Source organism: Eriocheir sinensis, chromosome 2, assembly GCF_024679095.1.
Source record: "Eriocheir sinensis breed Jianghai 21 chromosome 2, ASM2467909v1, whole genome shotgun sequence".
Classification (NCBI taxonomy): domain Eukaryota; kingdom Metazoa; phylum Arthropoda; class Malacostraca; order Decapoda; family Varunidae; genus Eriocheir; species Eriocheir sinensis.
In genome coordinates, this window is record NC_066510.1 from 576,083 (window position 1) to 595,745 (window position 19,663).

General features: G+C 42.5%; 1 protein-coding gene across 1 annotated transcript in view; it reads right to left on the reverse strand.

Moving 5' to 3' along the window:
* Positions 1–19,663, reverse strand: part of LOC126998055 (uncharacterized) — a 154,810-nt gene that overhangs the window by 59,092 nt on the left and 76,055 nt on the right. The window contains exons 8-9 of the mRNA XM_050859381.1: positions 5,566–5,783; positions 4,578–4,758 (exon numbers count right to left, since the gene is read on the reverse strand). Of these exons, the coding sequence (XP_050715338.1) occupies positions 4,578–4,758; positions 5,566–5,783 (399 nt within the window). The remainder of the gene's footprint in view (positions 1–4,577; positions 4,759–5,565; positions 5,784–19,663) is intronic.

A 19,663-nucleotide genomic window follows, 5' to 3' on the forward strand; every position in this document is an offset into this window, starting at 1 on the left:
TTTTCTACTCTTCACGCTAAAAAGCCTTGGTTTAATCACGCTTGTTCTCGTGCTGTCAATGATAGAGAAGTAGCTCACAAAAGGTACCAGAGCCTTCAAACTAATGCTAATTATGAACTTTACATTTCTGCCCGAAATCGTGCCAAATCTATTCTCCGACTAACCAAAAATTCTTTCATTAATAGAAAATGTCAAAAACTTTTTCTAAAAACTCCACTCTGGACGATTCTGGGCATGTTCCTCCTACTCATCCCCCCTCTGACTCCTTTATGCCTGTTATAAAGATTCTTCAAAATGATGTTTTCTATGCCCTCTCTGGCCTCAATCCTCAGAAGGCTTATGGACCTTATGGAGTGCCTCCTATTGTCCTTAAAAACTGTGCCTCCGTGCTGTCACCCTGCCTGGTCAAACTCTTTCGCCTCTGCCTGTCAACATCTACCTTTCCTTCTTGCTGGAAGTATGCCTTCATACAGCCTGTACCTAAGAAGGGTGACCGCTCCAATCCCTCAAACTACCGTCCTATAGCTTTACTTTCTTGTCTATCTAAAGTTTTTGAATCAATCCTTAACCGGAAGATTCAAAAGCACCTTTCCACTTCTGACCTTCTATCTGATCGCCAGTATGGGTTCCGAAAGGGGCGTTCTACTGGTGATCTCCTAGCCTTCTTAACTGACTCTTGGTCATCCTCTCTTAGCCGTTTCGGTGAAACTTTTGCTATTGCGCTGGACATATCAAAAGCTTTTGATAGGGTCTGGCATAAATCTTTGCTTTCTAAACTACCCTCCTACGGTTTCTATCCTTCTCTCTGTACCTTTATCTCCAGTTTCCTTTCTGACCGTTCTATTTCTGCCGTGGTAGACGGTCGCTGTTCTTCCCCTAAATCTATTAACAGTGGTGTCCCACAGGGTTCTGTCCTATCTCCCACTCTTTTTTCTGTTGTTCATTGATGATCTTCTTTCCAAAACGAACTGTCCTATCCATTCCTACGCCGATGATTCCACTCTGCATTACTCAACTTTTTTTAATAGAAGACCCACCCTTCAGGAACTTAACGACTCAAGGCTGGAGGCTGCAGAACGCTTAGCCTCAGACCTTACTATTACTTCCGATTGGGGCAAGAAGAACCTGGTGTCCTTCAACGCCTCAAAAACACAGTTTCTCCACCTATCCACTCGACACAATCTTCCAAACAACTATCCCCTATTCTTTGACAACACCCAGCTATCACCTTCCTCAACACTAAACATCCTCGGTCTATCCTTAACTTAAAATCTCAACTGGAAACTTCATATCTCATCTCTTACTAAATCAGCTTCCTCGAGGCTGGGCGTTCTGTACCGTCTCCGCCAGTTCTTCTCCCCTGCATAGTTGCTGTCCATATACAGGGGCCTTGTCCGCTCTCGTATGGAGTATGCATCTCATGTGTGGGGGGGCTCCACTCACACAGCTCTTCTGGACAGAGTGGAGGCTAAGGCTCTTCGTCTCATCATCTCTCCTCCTCATACTGATAGTCTTCTACCTCTTAAATTCCGCCGCAATGTTGCCTCTCTTTCTATCTTCTATTGATATTTCCACGCTGACTGCTCTTCTGAACTTGCTAACTGCATGCCTCCCCCCTCCCGCGGCCCCGCTGCACTCGACTTTCTACTCATGCTCATCCCTATAATGTCCAAACCCCTTATGCAAGAGTTAACCAGCATCTTCACTCTTTCATCCCTCACGCTGGTAAACTCTGGAACAATCTTCCTTCATCTGTATTTCCTCCTGCCTACGACTTGAACTCTTTCAAGAGGAGGGTATCAGGACACCTCTCCTCCCGTATTTGATCTTCCTTTCGGCCACCTCTTTTGTTTCTTTTTTAGGAGCAGCGAGTAGCGGGCTTTTTTTTTATTATTGTTTTCTTTTTTGTGTGTGCCCTTGAGCTGCCTCCTTTGTTGTAAAAAAAAATATATATATATATATATATATATATATATATATATATATATATATATATATATATATATATATATATATATATATATATACAAACTGGTTTGCCTTCTCTTTTCCGAATATTTGTCTGCCCAGACAGTGAATTTGAGATAAATCTGACTTATTTAACCCTCTCGCGCACGATGACGCATTTCGTGTCATCAAGGGTTAAAAGGTTCTGGCGGGCGATGACGCGAAACGCGCCATAAAAGTAAATAAAAAATTATTAAAAATTAAGTTTTCGATGAAAATGCGTCAAATTTGCAGTTGTTGGGATAAGTTTCTTAATAGTAACATATGGCAATCTTTCTAAGGAACGTAGATGAAGAGCTTTGAGTGATTTTAATTTGTTAGGCTAATCTGACGAGAGAATTTTTTTTAGTTTTCTCGGTGTAACTCGGGAACTAATAGACGTATGAGGAATTTGAAGATACAATAAGAATCCTCACTAAATTCCGCTTCGGAGCATATATTCAGCTAAAAAAGTTGGCCCACAAAATTTCGAGCTAGCCGCAGATTTCTCAAGAATCAGAGGGAATGGAACACACACACACACACACACACACACACACACACGCATGATCCTTTTTTTTCACTTTATGCCTTTTCTCCCGTCTCTTCCGCACCACTTTCCCTCTCACATCGCTCTCTCTCCCTTCCCTTCGCTGACCCACTGAGGTATTTCTGGGTTGCCTTCGTTTGAGCGCTATCTTGATCTCGGGAAAAAGGTAAACTCGATGCGGCAACGTTTAAGGACATATGACACCGAAGAGCAGGCATAAAATATAAAGAAATGCAAGTTGAGAAAAGAAATAAGAAGAAAGAAGTTAAGAAATGAGATATAAGACATTAATTAATGCAAAATCAGAATAAAAAGACTTGGTGCTGCAGTGTTTAGGGTTAGATGGCACCAAATAACCGGAGTAAAAAAAATATATATATAAGTTGAGGAAAGAAATAAGAAGAAACAAGTTGAGAAATGAGAAATAAGAAGATAATGATACAATACACCTAGCAAAAACTTATATAATTTATCGAGTCTAACGTTCAATGGCGATTTTTTATTTTATTTTCGGACTTGCATTAGAGAGTAAATTCATATTCCAGCCTGGTCATTAACCTAATGTCTTTAACCTTTTCCGTGATTATAATCTCGTGGCCATTTGAGGCCCACGATCTTATCTTAACCCTTCAAGTACCCCCTCTCCCGTCACCCCCCCTCCCCTCCCTGCTGGGCACCCCTACTCCTGTCACCCTCCCGCTTCCGTTCGCTAGCCCGAGAGGGGTGGGGGGGGTGAGGGGTGGGTTGGTGAAAAGGTGAAAGAGATGGAGAGGGGGGAGGGGTGTGTCCCCAGATACCCCTCTTCCCACCCCCTGCTGACCCCCCCCCCACTTTTCCAGTCCCCCTGCTGAGGCTACCCCACTTCCGTACATTTGTTACCAATATCATATTATCATCAATACTGGAACATGGGCCGGCAACCTGAACATTTTTATGAATTTTTTCTTGGTAGTGACTTAGTAAACGCTTTCAATCGGGGAGTATCGAGACACCTTTCCATCCGATTTTGACACTTTTCATACTACTACTATTTATAGAATAGCGCCAAGCGGCTTTATATTTATGCAAAATATATATATATATATATGATCCATAAATATTGTCAGTCCAATGATCCAGTCTTATGTCGTCTATACGTCTATACCATCCGGGTTGTTTTGATATAAATCAAATGATTTAAATCAAGTAATTTAAATCGATTTAAATCAGAGTAAAAAATCATAATTTAAATCAAAATTAAATATACCATATTTAAAATGTTTTAAGTGTTATATCAAAAGTGAAATATCTAATGATTTAGATTATATATATATATATATATATATATATATATATATATATATATATATATATATATATATATATATATATATATATATATTTACGTCGATCCTATTGCGCACGTTAGGGTTTATCACTGGTGGGGGCCTGATGGTCGGCCCAGCCTGTTTTGTAGTGGCGCCATCTTATATCTTACTGCCTCCTTGAGCTCATCTATGATATATATATATATATATATATATATATATATATATATATATATATATATATATATATATATATATATATATATATATATATATATATATATATATATATATATATAAGAAGAACATGTGAAGCAGTTGTAGATGAAAAGTATCAAGTCTACTTGTTATGTACTGGTCCTGCAGCAAATCAGGCACCAGTGAATCATTGCCATCTCTTACAAGAAAAATATTCAAAATCATAAAAAAAAATAAACTATTAGTCCTAATTATGATTTTTATGTGAAAACTCATCATGGGTAATGTGTATTAAACATTTAACATTGCCAAGTTTAATACAAGAAAATGGCCTCATAAGACTGAAATAAATAATCAGTGTAAACAAACAAGAATTAATGCCCTCCAAAATCATTTAAATAAAAAATCGATTTAAATTAAAAAAAATCCGATTTAAATGAAATAAATCGATTTTTTTTTTTCAAAAAAAAAAATCATGATTTTTTTTCCAACTCTGGTACCCATACTTTGAAGACCACTGCCTTATACTGCCTTGCCTGTCTGTGAAAAATGCTGAGCCATGAGCACCCGCTGGGTGAGGTCCTCGCCTACGAAAGCATGAGTCCCTGGTCGCACTAGCCTTTGCAAGGTGTCGAGGTGCTCCGTCGCCAAAGCGTACTTAATCCTGCCCGCCGCCTCGGCTTGCTTCACTTCCAGCATGATGCCCATCTTCGCTGTCTGAAATGATAGCATAACGGTATAGTTTGCGAGATTTACGGTATGGCTGTGAGACATGGACACCGAATAGTGACTTGGAAAGGCGTATCGATGCCTTTGGTACCCAGTGCCTTTGCAGGATCATGAAGTATGGCTTGAATTACATTTTTGCTGGAACTGAATCGAGGACTGCATCCAGCTTAGTCCAAAAAGGCCAAACCCAGCTATTTGGGCACGTAGTACGCCTCCCGGACGTCGATTCTGCTCACAGGGTTGTTTCTATACGAGACAACCCTGAGTGGAGGATATCAATGGGACGTCCACGTAACTCATGGATGGGGTAAGTCGATTGATCCTGCCGGGAACGACTCATGATGGATGGAGCAATTGCGTGGGAACTTGCTCGGGGAGACCGTCGGGAGTAAAGGCGGCGAATGAGTGAAGCGACGCCCCCCCGGCTGTATGCTCACCATTAATTAGTAGTTAGAGGCTTGCACAAGGCTCAGAAAATGTAGCTGGGTCTCAATGTATATATGACCATACCACGCTTCAGCATGCTATAAATAATGATTGTCCTATGGCAGCTGTTTCGTTCCGTTATCACGACACCATCGTGCGATTAATTAATAAGCATGGAATGATTAACAATTGATATAGAAAATAATAATAAATTTATGAATTAGCATTACTTTTTCATTCATAATCGATCAAATATAAAGTATTGTAGAAAATAACATAATTGCATTATTTATTCCCTAGTACGAAAAAAAAAAAGTCGGCGAGTGGGGATAATTACAGGAAAACTCATTCTTTTAGGAAGGAACTCACACGGAAGTAGTTCACGTAAGCGGTGTCGTACTCCCAGACCATTGTGGTGGCGATGTCATCTAGCAGAGCACGCAGCGTCTGGAGCGGCATCGGGATATAGCGCACCGCCAGCAGGGACATGAGGTTTCCCGTATAGCTCTGAGTCACAACAAGCATGGCTAGCATCCATGACCCCAGCACTAGGCGTTCCCAGTCCAACAGCGAGGGCAGCCACGAGTCTGAGGAGTAGGCAGGGCGGTGGTTCTTGAAGCTGTTCGGCAGCGGTATGCCGAAATTCAACTTCGTCAGCACGATTAACCTCTTTTCATCATTAGCCTACTTTTATAGCTATTACAACTACCACATCACTGCTAATTCCACTATTACTGCTGTTACTGATATATTGCTATTACTAATGCTACTTATGCTACTATAATCGGTTTTATTTCACCGGCCCATCCACTAAACGTAAATTTTGATAATGTGGCTCATGCACATCGTAGCTGATTGATTGGAAATGATGATATCGTTGGCTATGTGTGATACATATTAAAATTATTTATTCAGTAATATATTTGAGTATTCATATATACAAACAACCCTCAAATCTGCTCATATAAACCCCAAGCATAACGATTTGCGTTGAGAATATATTATACAACGACAGAAAAGACATCCTTGTATAAAAAAATCAAGTCCGATGATGCGCCCAGTCGAAGGGGAGTCACCTTGTCGTGGTGACGAGGCTTGAAGCGAGGTCGGCGGCTTGCCTACCTCAATAGGGCTCGATGTCCGCTGACCTCGTGGATCAAGTGCTCCCCCCCTCATCACCGGTAGAGGAGGCCTACTGGTGATGTTGCCTGCGCCCATCCTTTTACCACCAAGGGCAGGGGTATTGTCTAACCACGTGTTTGCCGTGCGCGGTGTCCCGTATACTTCCCGTGTCCTTTCATCTGGAAGTTGAGTCCAACGCGGGGCAGGGTGTAGTTCCCCTCGGTGGACAACACGCTCCTTTGGTGGGAGGGTTGGGGTAAGACGGGTGGTTCAGTGTGGGTACCTGCCCACGTCTCTGTGCGTGGTAATGAGGAGGCCAATGAGGTGGCGCGGGACGCTGCTTCTCGATCTCCCTCACAGTGCGCTCTTCCATTTAAGGATTTGCATCACACCGTGCGGTCTGCACTCCAGAGAGTGTGGCAGCGCAGGTGGGCGGCTGTCATTCCCACGACAAAGATGGGGGAAGTCACAACCAGGGCTGTGCGTCCCTGGTCGTATTCCCACATAAGAAGTCGCAATAGGGAGACGAAACGAACATGTTGGGCAACAAGTTATTAAGTCATTCAACAACAAATTGTTGAAGACATGTTGGTAAAACTGTTGGGCGATATGTTGGTAGCCCTAGTGTGAACGAGGTAATGTTGTGGAGATATGTGACCAGACCCACACAGACCCACACCAACAGCGATGGGCGTCAGTGCTACGCTACCCCACAGGAATTCAAGAACATGGAGTGGACAAGAGACCAGACGGTACATCTTATAGAATGTTACCGGGAGCGCACCTTGCCCTGGGATCCCACCCATGTACATTATAAACACAGATTTAAGGGGGCAGATGCGTGGCGTGAGTTGGCAGAAATTCTAGATGTGCCGAGAGATGAGGTTGAAAAAAAAATGAACCTTGTTACACAATTCAGAAGGGATTTGAAAAAAACACAAGAGAAAAAATCTGGCAATGGAGCTGATGATTTTTATAAGAGCCATTGGTTTGCATTTAACAACATGTTATTTCTGGCAGACAAACACGCCACGCAGGACATATGACGCTGGAATGCAGCAGGTAAGACATTTTCATTATTGTTTTAAGTTATTTTATTCAGTTCCATATACAGTACATTACTGTGGTTACAGAAAAAAAATATACATTATTACTAGAACAACTAGTGTAAGATATTTTAAGAGTATCTGTTTTGCCAGCTAAAATGACACACATCACTGATGAAGTATTCTGTGAATTCCCTACGAACGTTTCTAGCATCCACGTTGCTATTTTCCTGTGTTGGCTCCAGTGGTAACAGGGTTGATTCCACAGATGGAAGTTCATCTTGCTTCCATGAACCCGGAATAAGTGTGTCATAATCCATATCACTTGAATCAAAAGTACGTGGAGGAGTGTATAATTGTTGGGATGCTGGACTGCGTCTTAGGAAATTGTATAAATGTGCACATGCTAATGTGATTTTCTTAGCAGAATCAGGTTGCACCAGCATTGATTGGTTTACGTAGAACTCTGAACACAGCCGAAACAATTCCAAACACATTCTCAACGACTCGTCTAGCTCTGGTTAAGCGATAGTTAAATATCCTCTCGTTTGAGCCTGGACTGTTTTCGCCTGGGTAGGGTTTCATAATGTTTGGTGATAAGGAAAAAGCGTCATCGCCCACAAAAACATAAGGTGTAGCAATGTCACGTCCTGGAAGTGAATGTGAGGACGGTAAGTTCAAAGTACCATCGCGAAGGGCCTGAATGAAACTAGTGTGTGAAAAGACACCTGCGTCTGATAGTCTACCCTGACTACCTACATTTACATATAGGAAGTTGTACAAACTGTCAACGATAGCAAACAATATGATACTGAAGAATCCCTTGTAATTATAGTAGTCGCTATCAGAAGACGGTGGTGCCTGAACGCTGATGTGTTTTCCATCCAGTGCGCCAAAGCAGTGCGGGAAATTCCATCTTTGTTCATAGTGGGCAACTCTTTTCCATTCATTTTCACTTGTTGGTGTCTGAAAATCATAATTATTATAATTTCGATTGCAAGAAATAAATATATAAGCATATTTACTGTGTATTTCAGACCCCGTGTTATATCGTTTTTCGCAAATATCTTATAAACAAACAACTGGATCAGTGTGACATTTTGGCACAGCTTGTTTGACAGTCCGCTAATTTATGACTACAGTGCAATGCCAACTGTGTTTAATTAAAAAGTTTACTCTTGGCTTTCAAGATGTTGGCGAGAGCAGAGCAGGCATTCGGTCAAGGGATATGTAACGTACTTGTGACGTGTATAACAACCACTCTTCCTCCACTCCAGTCTTCCCCTACTCCAGTCTTCCCCTCCCTCCCTCCTTGCCTCCCTCCTATGCAGTATCCCCCTTTTCCTCTCTCTCTCTCTCTCTCTCTCTCTCTCTCTCTCTCTCTCTCTCTCTCTCTCTCTCTCTCTCTCTCTCTCTCTCTCTCTCTCTCTCTCTCTCTCTCTCTCTCTCTCTCTCTCTCGTTGTATAGGAGATATGAAGCCATACCGATGTTACTCGTCCATAATGACATAACTCGAAAGTATATATTGCTACGCATGATAGGGTGTATTTTTCTGCAAACGGTAGTGATTGCTGGTTCACCGTAATTGGTTGTTGCATAAGTGTTTTATGGGGGGAGTTACCTCGTTATCTCTTATCTACCAAACACCGTATAACGGTCAAAGTAGGACAGCGGCCATGATAGTTTGCATAAACCATCCAAATATAATCGGCATATACTTTCGGATTATCTGCCTTTATAGACAATTAATATGTCCATGACTTCATATCTCATGTATACAACGCAGAGAGAGAGAGAGAGAGAGAGAGAGAGAGAGAGAGAGAGAGAGGAAATGGTGGAGAAGGTATAGGAGGGAGGGAGGGGAAGACTGGCGTGGAGGAAGAGTGGTTGTTATACACGTCACAACCTCACTGAGATCCAGTGTCCGAATGCCTACTCGGCTCTCGCCAACTTGTCCTTGAAAGCCAAGAGTAAACTCTTTAATTAAACGCATTTGGCATTGCACTGCAGTCGAGCGGTGTCAAACAAGCTGTGCCAAAATGTCACATTGATCCAAGTGTTTGTTTAAAAGATATTTGAAGAAACGATAGAACACGGGGTCTGAAATAATAATAATAATATATATATATATATATATATATATATATATATATATATATATATATATATATATATATATATATATATATATATATAAATACATATATATATATATATATATATATATATATATAACAGTAGTGGGCACCGATCACTGTTTTGATGTTCCGATCCCCGATCATCCGATCAGTTTGGGCAAGTGATCCGAGTCCGATCATCAGATCATTTTTTAAGTATTGCTGTTCCGATCACCATTCCGATCATCCGATCATTAAAACTGATAATAATTACTATTTATTTTTTTAGATAATTACAAGAAACACCTATTTTAGGCGTTCTGTAAGTAGTAATTTCAAATAAGTTATAACTTAATTATTTGCTTATAAATATCTTTATTTTTCCTCTTTCTTTTGGTATATTGGACATGGTAAAGACAAAAATGTTATCTGAACTTCTTATTTTATAGACATTTATTAAGTCTACTCTTTTTATTCAATTTCTGTAAGTATGAAAAAGGAATTATGTTCGCTATTTTATCTTTTGTTTGAAGTTGATCTAGATTTTTTGACAAACATTTTTCATTTTTTTAATATTTTATCATCGATATCTAGGAAATATTTTTTTTACTATTCAATAAAAACGAGCGATAGTGATCATTAATTGTCTCCTATCCTTCCTGATTAAATAGCTTTCTGAATAAAAGATATTGGTCCATAAATAAATTACTTACAAGAAGAACATAAGCATTAAGGTTTTGATTTTAAGTGAGCCGGTGTTGTGTCATCTGCCATCCACGTATCCTAAGACATCCCATCCTGATCTGCGCATGCGCAGAACCCGATGTTTACAAACACAGTGTTGATATCGTAGTTTGTCCAGGCAAGATGGCAGCAAGACAGCAAGGCAGCTTTTATGGGAAAATGACCAAATTCAGGAATGACATGGGCCCCATAATTAAGATAGCCTACCATTAAATGGAGAGAATCCGAGAAACATGATCATCAATCAGAAGAGAGTGTAGGTTATCTCATTTATCATATATACTGACATACAAGGTTTCAGGTTACTTCATTTATCACATTTACCGACATACACGTGGCTTAAGACTACCCACAGGCTGTCCAGAAGACCACCTATCATCCCGCTTTCTAGAAGAAACCCCACAAGCGAATCAAAAATGAGTTCCAGGGGGCAGCATGAGCCAAGCATAACTAGCGCCACTATAAAAATTGCCTGCGCCATGACGGCCTTGGGCCGACCACCAGGCTTCTGAAGAAAGCCTACTGGCGCTATAGGCTGAGATGTAAACAAAACAAAAAGTTACCTCATTTATCACATTTACCGACATACAAAGGGTGTAGGGTACCTCATTTATCACATTTACCGACATACAAGGGGTGTAGGGTACCTCATTTATCACATTTACCGACATTTAATGGGTTTAGGGTATCTCATTAATCACATTTACCGAGATACAAGGGGTGCAAGTTCTCTCATTTATCACATTTACCGACTTATAAGAGGTGTAGGTTATCTCATTTATCACCTTTACCGACATATAAGGGGTGCAGGTTATCTCATTTATCACATTTACCGACATACAAGGGGTTCAAGTTACCTCATTTATCACATTTACCGACGTACAAGGGGTGTAGGTTATCTCATTTCTCATTTACCGACATACAAGGGGTTCAGGTTATCTCATTTATCACATTTACCGACATACAAGGGGTTCAGGTTATCTCATTTCTCACATTTACCGACACACAAGGGGTTCAGGTTATCTCATTTATCACATTTACCGACATACAAGGGGTGTAGGTTATCTCATTTATCACATATATCGACATGGAAGGGGTGCAGGTTATCTCATTTACCGACATACAAGGGGTGTAGGTTATCTCATTTATCACATATACCGACATACAAGGGGTGCAAGCTATTTCATTTATCACATATACCGACATACAAGGGGTGCAGGTTATCTCATTTATCACATTTACCGACATACAAAGGGAGCAGGTTATCTCATTTATCACATTTACCGACATACAAGGGGAGCAGGTTATCTCGTATATTTATCACATTTACTGACATACCTCATTTACCTCATTTGCTGACATACAAAGGGTGCAGGAAGAAACTTTCATATTTCAAGCAATTTTCAAATTCAAAACATACGTCAACATTTACTTTTAAAAAGAAAAAAAAAATTCAGGTGGGACATATCGCCATAGGCAGTCGACAAAGACACGGTACCGTGTCGCAATGGACCGTATTGGCTATACAGGCAGTGCCACACGTGGCCACTCAGTGAAGTGTCAAAGCAGTACTTCCGTAGAACTCAAGTTATGTACTAGAGTGCGTCTAAGGCTGCCATGATACAAGGTCTTGGTGCCGCCACCGCTCCAAGTCAACGACTGCACACACTTTACTCCTACCCGATTTCCTGACTACTATTTGACATGGAAAAAAAAAATGATATCGGGTAGGAGTGAAGTGTGTGCAATCATCGGCTTGTGGCGACGGTGGTATCATGGCTGTGTATCCCTGAGACAGCCTCAGACGCACTCTAGTCTATAACTTGAACTCTATGGAAAATTCACCTTGGAGTTGAGTGGCCACATGTGGTGTTGCCTGTATAGCTAATACGGTCCATTCATCCAACCTTTGTTCGTAAACAAATCTCGCGCATGCGCAGATTGGATGGGATGTCTTAGGATTCGTGGATGGCAGATGACACCACACCGGGTAGGACACGTAGCAATGGGTTTAAGTTGGATAAATTCAGGTTCAACGAAGACATAGGCAAGAATTATTTTACCAACAGTGGTGGATGAGTGGAACAGACGTAGAAGTCATGTGGTGAGCGCCAACACGATAGATACATTCAAGAAGAGGTTAGATAAATTCTTGGATGGGAGGGGTATGGGCGTTAGTTTGGTGCCTGGGCGGCATGTTGCGCTGTCTCGCGAGACCTCCGTCGTCCTCCTCTTGTTGCGGGGGGAGCCCGACGGGTGGGGGGGGGGGGGGTAGAGGCGGGGCGAAGCCCCCCCTTTTAGCTTAGGTCTTGTTGGTTTCCCGAAAAGGAACTGACGCTGCCGCCATTAGAGGGTGGTAACACTGCAGCAGAAAATGCATAACTGACAACTGGGGCAGGCCACTCGGTTACTGGAGTGAGCGGAAGCCCACTACTGCAGCCCACACCACACTGTCATGGTGTCGTGTAACAATTAAGTCCCGCCAAGCAAATAAAGCGACTTTGCGCCTGCGCGTCTCGTTCACGATGCCTTACCAGGATTAAATAATTTAACGATCAATAATCATAGCTTAATTTTATAAATAAAGACGGTTATTGAAGTAACTATTTAACAACGTGTATAAAAAAAAAATTGTAAGAAGGCAGCAGTCACTTGTTGCCATGACAACGTTGACAACTATCTTTTCTTTGATCGGTAATCGGAAGTTAGTTTGTGAAGTTCCGATCTCCACAGTCCGATTACCTTTTACAAAGATGATCCAATCTTTGCATTCCGATCGCCAATTGCTGTTCCGATCAGATCGGATGATCGGACGCTCGGACTGAAGATCGGAAGTGCCCAGCTCTGATATATATATATATATATATATATATATATATATATATATATATATATATATATATATATATATATATATATATATATATATATATATATATATATATATAAATTTTTTTTAACAGAATACTAGAGGCAGCACAGCGACGTTGACCGATGATGGCTCTGTGAGAGACGTGGAACGGGAAGTTACAGCAGATGAGGACGACCGTGGTCGTCCCAGTACAAGTGGAATAACCAGTCCTGCGCCCACACAGCTTGGAAAGCCTCCCGTGTTCCCCCCCCCAAAAAAAAAAATAATAATGCCATGATGCAGGAGGCATATGGCATTATGACAGGACTCCATAACCGTTACACAGAAAGAGATGACGATCGAATATTTGGTGAGTTAATTACAGCTAAAATAAGAAATTTAAAAACTGAGTATGCTTGGGTCACAGTGCAGCATAAAATAAAAAATATAATATACGAAGCGGAACAAGGAATATATGACAATCCACATAATACACTCTTCCTCTCCTCAGGAACTCACGCTCAGTGTGGTGTGGTTGTGCATGCCTCGGAGGATAGCGTGTACATTACCCAATTATGATATTCCTGTACGATGCCATTGGTAATAATGATTGTCGCGGTTTAGATCCGCGACATGTTCGTTTATATTTATTTTGCATAATAGGAAGATGTAGGACGCGTTTTCCTCGTTCGTCACGTGACCTAGGCGCGGGGCGGGTCATGATGACTCGTAGGTTCGTTGCCTAGGCGACCGGCGTAAAGATGCCAAGGCGTGCATCCTTGTACGGGTCGCCCGCTGCTATTGCGTACTATCAGGAGTCACCACTCCACTCAGTGCAGGTGCATATTAGTGTGTGCATTACTGCAGCTTGTACGCCTCTGCTGTGAGGATGTTGGGCTATTGTCTTTGTGCTTCCCGCCATGGGGGCTGTTGTGCCCGCGGCCTGGCTGGGCGGCCTGTGTTGCCAGCTCACGATTGTTGCCTTCCTTCCCTTCGTGTCTGTACGTAGCTTGCTCCGCTGTTTATATTGCGGTGCCATGTACTTGCAAGTTATAGCTGGGCGTCAGGGAAGTGTAACTATATCCGCCTATGGCAGAATTGCTTAGTGATGTCAGCACCCTCTATTGTATTTTCCCGCGCCAGCAGCGTTTTGCATCTCGCCCGGGCTAGTTGGGGCCCACCAAATCACTCGCCGCGGCTCGGGGCGGATTTCTCCCTGTGACTGTCACTGTGTGAGGTCACGGGGCGACGTTCCTCTGCTCTCAGCCTACCTCTTGATCACCACGCGGTTTCCTCCTGCTGGAGTGTGGGGATCCTGGGCTTCGCCACTTCGGGACACAGCCCACACGTTCCTCAGTTCCCGTGCATCAAGATTAAGAACATAAGAACGCAGGAGTCTACAAGAGGCCGGTAGGCCTGTACGAGGCAGCTCCTTTGACCCTAAGCTCCCATGTATCTAACCCCACCTAATATCGCTGTCCATGAATTTATCTAGTCTATTTTTTAATGTGACGATTGTATTGGCACTCACCACATGACTGCTAAGCCTATTCCACTCATCCACCACCCTGTTAGTAAACCAATTTTTGCCTATGTCCCTGTTGAATCTGAATTTATCCAGCCATGGGGGCTGTTGCCGCCCGCGGCCTGGCTGGGCGGCCTGTGTTGCCAGCTCACGATTGTTGCCTTCCTTCCCGTCGGCCTCTTCCTGAAAGCCGCACCTACCAGCCGATCATCACGCCTGAGAGAAGCCAGGCAGGAATAACAAGCTGCAGCCACCTCGAGAAGGGCTGTGCAACGATCCTCTACTCTTCTCCCTCCGCACCAAGTTAAGTAGCTAGTTGTTAATGTAGCCAGGGCAGGTTAGTCTTGTGCGAGCACGAGGAACGCTAGGCTCAGCTGGGTGTGTATGTGAGATTTGTCTGTGTCTTGTTTTCTTTGTGTAATAAAGTCTGTGCATAGTTGTACACGAGCTTTTATCAGTAACCCTTTTGCCTGTGCGTATGTGCCTTCCAGCCCCATAAGGAGAGTAAATAAGAACCCCACGGGTGTGATTAAGCAGATAAGTTGTGTGCACACCGTAGTGTGTCTGGCGCGCCGCGGGAATCAAACCCTTTGTTGGCTAGTTTCCGCTGTTTGAGCTCACGCCTGGTATAATCATATTTTACCCCGTGACAATGATTTACAGTTGATTTAATGTATATGTATAATTGCAAATGTACAATACTGACAATGTAGTATGTACAAAGTGTAAGAACAAAATGAAAGGGGATTTGTTGTCATGTGACTATTAAATATTATTCAGAGCACACAGTGTTTTATTATCAATTTGGTTATGAACCAGTATTAGTCAAGTTAACAACAAAATTAGACGCGGATCTCTTACCTTTATGTAGTCACTGAGAGCTGTAGTCAGTGCATCACAGACCTCCGGTACAATTCGACTGACTGCTTGTTTGGAAATCTTGAACGTGCATCAGAGGCTGCTGTCGGAGTCACCGGTTGCCAGAAACCGCAATGTCACACCAAGGCGGTCTGTTGCCGATATTGGCTGCCTGAAGTTTGTGTCACATTTACTTATACGAGTACCGGTCATCTGCAATAAAGTCTCAAAATCTGATCGGGATATCCGGAAAAAATTCTGGAAGACACTTTTTTTCATGTGCTGTGCGTGGCCAGAGACAGACATCGTCCTCTATTACACTTTCAACGAGATCTTGCTGTCCTACACTGTTTTTGTTGTTCAGTAAGGACGGTCTCGTCCAAATCCTACGGCGGCGCCTCCTCTGCTGATGCCCACACAAAATAACTACAGAAGCAGCTGCCATCAATGCGTCCTCACACGCCGACATAGTCGTTTCGTCTGCAAAAATCTAGTGTGGACGGCTTCACCAAGTTGCCTCTTTATGCCAGTATGTTGCCCAACATTGTAACACACATATCTAATCATTATTGTCGATATGTATCCAGATGTCGGCTGTGGTGTTTCCAACAGTGCTTTCAACTTGTCTGTAGGCAACAAATCGCCAGTGTGGACGCATCCTTAGGGTGGGTCACACTAGATACATACATGGCTTCCTCATGTCCCGGGGAGTTCAGTCCTACTATGATGACTGTTTGGTCCCCCTGACATGCTGGTCGAGTGCCCCAGTCTGGGGGACCTGCGAGAGCGGTACCTTCCCCGGTGTCGGGGCGGAGATGGAAGTTTCTCTCTCTCTGGTGCTGGGAGAACATAAGAAGAACATAAGAACCCAGGAGTCTACAAGAGGCCGGTAGGCCTGTACGAGGCAGCTCCTTTGACCCTAAGCTCCCGTGTATCTAACCCCACCTAATATCGCTGTCCATGAATTTATCTAGTTTATTTTTGAATGTGACAATTGTATTGGCACTCACCACATGACTGCTAAGCCTATTTCACTCATCCATCACCCTGTTAGTAAACCAATTTTTGCCTATGTCCCTGTTGAATCTGAATTTATCCAGTTTAAACTCATTACTTCGTGTCCTACCCGGTTCTCTTACCAACAAAACCTTATGAATGTCTCCCTTATTAAAGCCCTTCATCCATTTATAAACCTCGATCATGTCTCCACGCACCCTTCGCCTTTCTAGAGAATGCAAGTTTAACTGTTTGAGTCTTTCCTCGTATGGCAAGTTTCTCAACCCCTGAATCATCTTAGTCATCCTCCTCTGCACCGATTCTAACATTTTGATATCCATTCTATAGTAAGGTGACCAGAACTGAACCGCATAGTCAAGATGAGGTCTAACTAATGCTAAATATAGTTTGAGGAAGACTTCGGGGCTTCTGTTGCTTACGCTCCTTGAAATAAATCCCAGTATCCTATTACCTCGATTTCTAGCTTGAATGCATTGTGCCCTTGGACGGAGATCAGAGCTCACTAAGATCCCTAAATCCCTCTCGCACCCAGACCTGCTTATGAGAGTGTCATTTAAGCAATAGTTATGTGAGGGGTTGTTCCTACCTACACTCAGAATACTGCACTTCCCTACATTGCACTCCATCTGCCATTTATCCGCCCAGTCATACAATCTGTTGAGTTCACCTTGGAGAATACTAGCGTCCTGATCCGACTCAATTACTCTACCGATCTTGGTATCATCTGCAAATTTACTAACATCACTACTAATTCCTGTATCTAAGTCATTGATATAAATAATAAACAAAAGTGGACCTAATACCGAACCTTGTGGGACCCCACTCGTAACACATCCCCAGTCAGATATCTTACCATTGATTTGCACTCTTTGCTTCCTGTTGCTAAGCCACGCCTTGACCCAGTTCAAAACTTTACCCTCTACTCCGTGAGCCTGTAATTTAAGCAACAGTCGTTGGTGAGGAACTTTGTCAAACGCTTTACTAAAATCAAGATAGATTACATCATAATTTTAATCTCTGTCAACCGCCTCAAATACTTTATTGTAGAAGGACAAGAGATTGGTGAGGCATGACCTACCTTTTGTGAACCCATGCTGCGAGTCGTGAATTAAGCTATGTTTCTCTAAATGCTCCCGAATGTTCCTGGCTATTATGGAGTCCAGCGTCTTGCCTATAACCGATGTTAAGCTAATTGGGCGATAGTTTGAAGCAACCGACCTGTCCCCCTTTTTAAAAATCGGCGTCACATTAGCTACTTTCCATAGGCTCGGCACATAGCCAGTATTTACCGACATCTTAAAGATGTCGGTTAGTGGGTCACTGAGTACAACCCCTAATTCCTTTAATACCCTCGGAAATATCCCGTCAGGACCTGGCGACTTGTTCTTCTTAAGCTTATCTGTCTCATCCTGAACTACTTGCCTGGTAATGATGACATCCCTCAATTTATCCCCATCCCCGCCCTCGTACACCTGAACTCTTTCCGGTATAGTCGTTCGATCCTCCTGTGTGAATACTGAAAGGAAGTAGTCGTTCAACAATGTGCTCATATTTTCATAATTTTCTACTAGCTCCCCTGTGTTTGTTTTCAGCGGTCCAATTTTCTCCCGTGTTTTTGTTCTATACAACTGAAAGAAGCCCTTAGGATTACTTTTCGCCTCATTTGCTACTTTGATCTCATAGTTCCTTTTTGCTATCCTGGTGTTTTTCTTAACTAATCTAGATAGTTCGACGTACCGGCCCCTGAGATGTGTTTCACAATTTTTTATTTTCTGATAAATTCCCTTTTTTAACCCAATCTCGTGTTTTAGTCCACGAGTCATCCACTTAGGATCATTGTTTTCTTTTCTAAGTGTTCGCTGTGGTATATGCTGTCCTTGCCCCTCTACTATTACTCTAACTAAGTTATTGTAAGACATTTCTACCTGGTTCTCCTGGCTCTCCAATCCGCAGTTCTGGCCCTCATGAATCCCTAAATTATCCCAGTTTACCCCTTCAAGATGTCTTCGAAGCCCCTCGTAATTTGCTCTTCTGAAATATGGCACTAACACTGGGTTTGGTTCGCGGGTTACCGCCCAGTCTAAGCTAAAACGAACCGTTCTGTGGTCACTATTTCCTAACTCTCCGCCCACCTCCAACTCACGTAGCAAGTTCCCATTCTTGGTTAGGACTAAGTCTAATATGTTATCTCCTCTGGTAGGCTCAGTAACTACCTGCTTAAGGAAATTATCTTGTATAACTTCAAGAAAGTCCTCGGCTTCCAGGTCACCCACTAGGTCTTCCCAGTCTATATTCCTATAATTAAAGTCTCCCATTACGCAGACATTTCTACTCCTACTCGCCCTGCCAATCTCCTGTAGTAATATACTCGTGTCCTGCCTGTTAAGGTTGGGTGGCCTATACAGAACTCCTAGAGTTAGTTTTTCTTTCCCTTTGTAAACGTCCACCCAAACTGATTCTGAATCCATGTTAGTTTTGACTGAATTGTTAACTAAACATTTAAGTGAGTCTTTAACATATAGAGCAACTCCACCTCCCTTTCTGCCCCTTCTGTCTTTGTGAAACATCTGATAACCCGTTATTCAAATTCTGATCTAAAATTTCTATTAGCAAAGTCTATCCATGTCTCAGTGATCGCTATTATGTCAAAATTTTCTTTCTTCCCGGGACATGACGTTTATGGCTTCCTACAGGAGGCTGGCGTCCTTAACCTCCTGTAGGTTTAGATGACCTTTTATTTATTTATTTTTTATTTATTTATTTTATTCTGTATTAGATTCGGCTCCATATGAGCCGGCAGTTGCGGTGCCAAGACAGAACGCCCCAATAATCAATCGGTCATCCAGACTTTTCCCGTTCCGAAATTTACCTGCCCTAGTCTCAGTTTTTACGCAGAACTATCTGCCATTCTTTTAACAATTCACACAATCTTCACCTTGCCTGTCGGTATTTTTACTGTCTACTCTGACTCACAGGCAGCCCTGTCCGCAACTTAAGATTTTAGAAGCACCTACCCTATAATTATATAAATTTTTAACTGGCTGGTTCTGGCCAAAAGGCGTGGCCACCAAATAATTTTATGCTGGGTACCTGCACACGTATCTGTGCGTGGTAATGTGGAGGCCGATGAGATGGCGCGGGCCCTGCTTCTCATTTCTTACAGTGCGCTCTTCCATTTTGGGATTT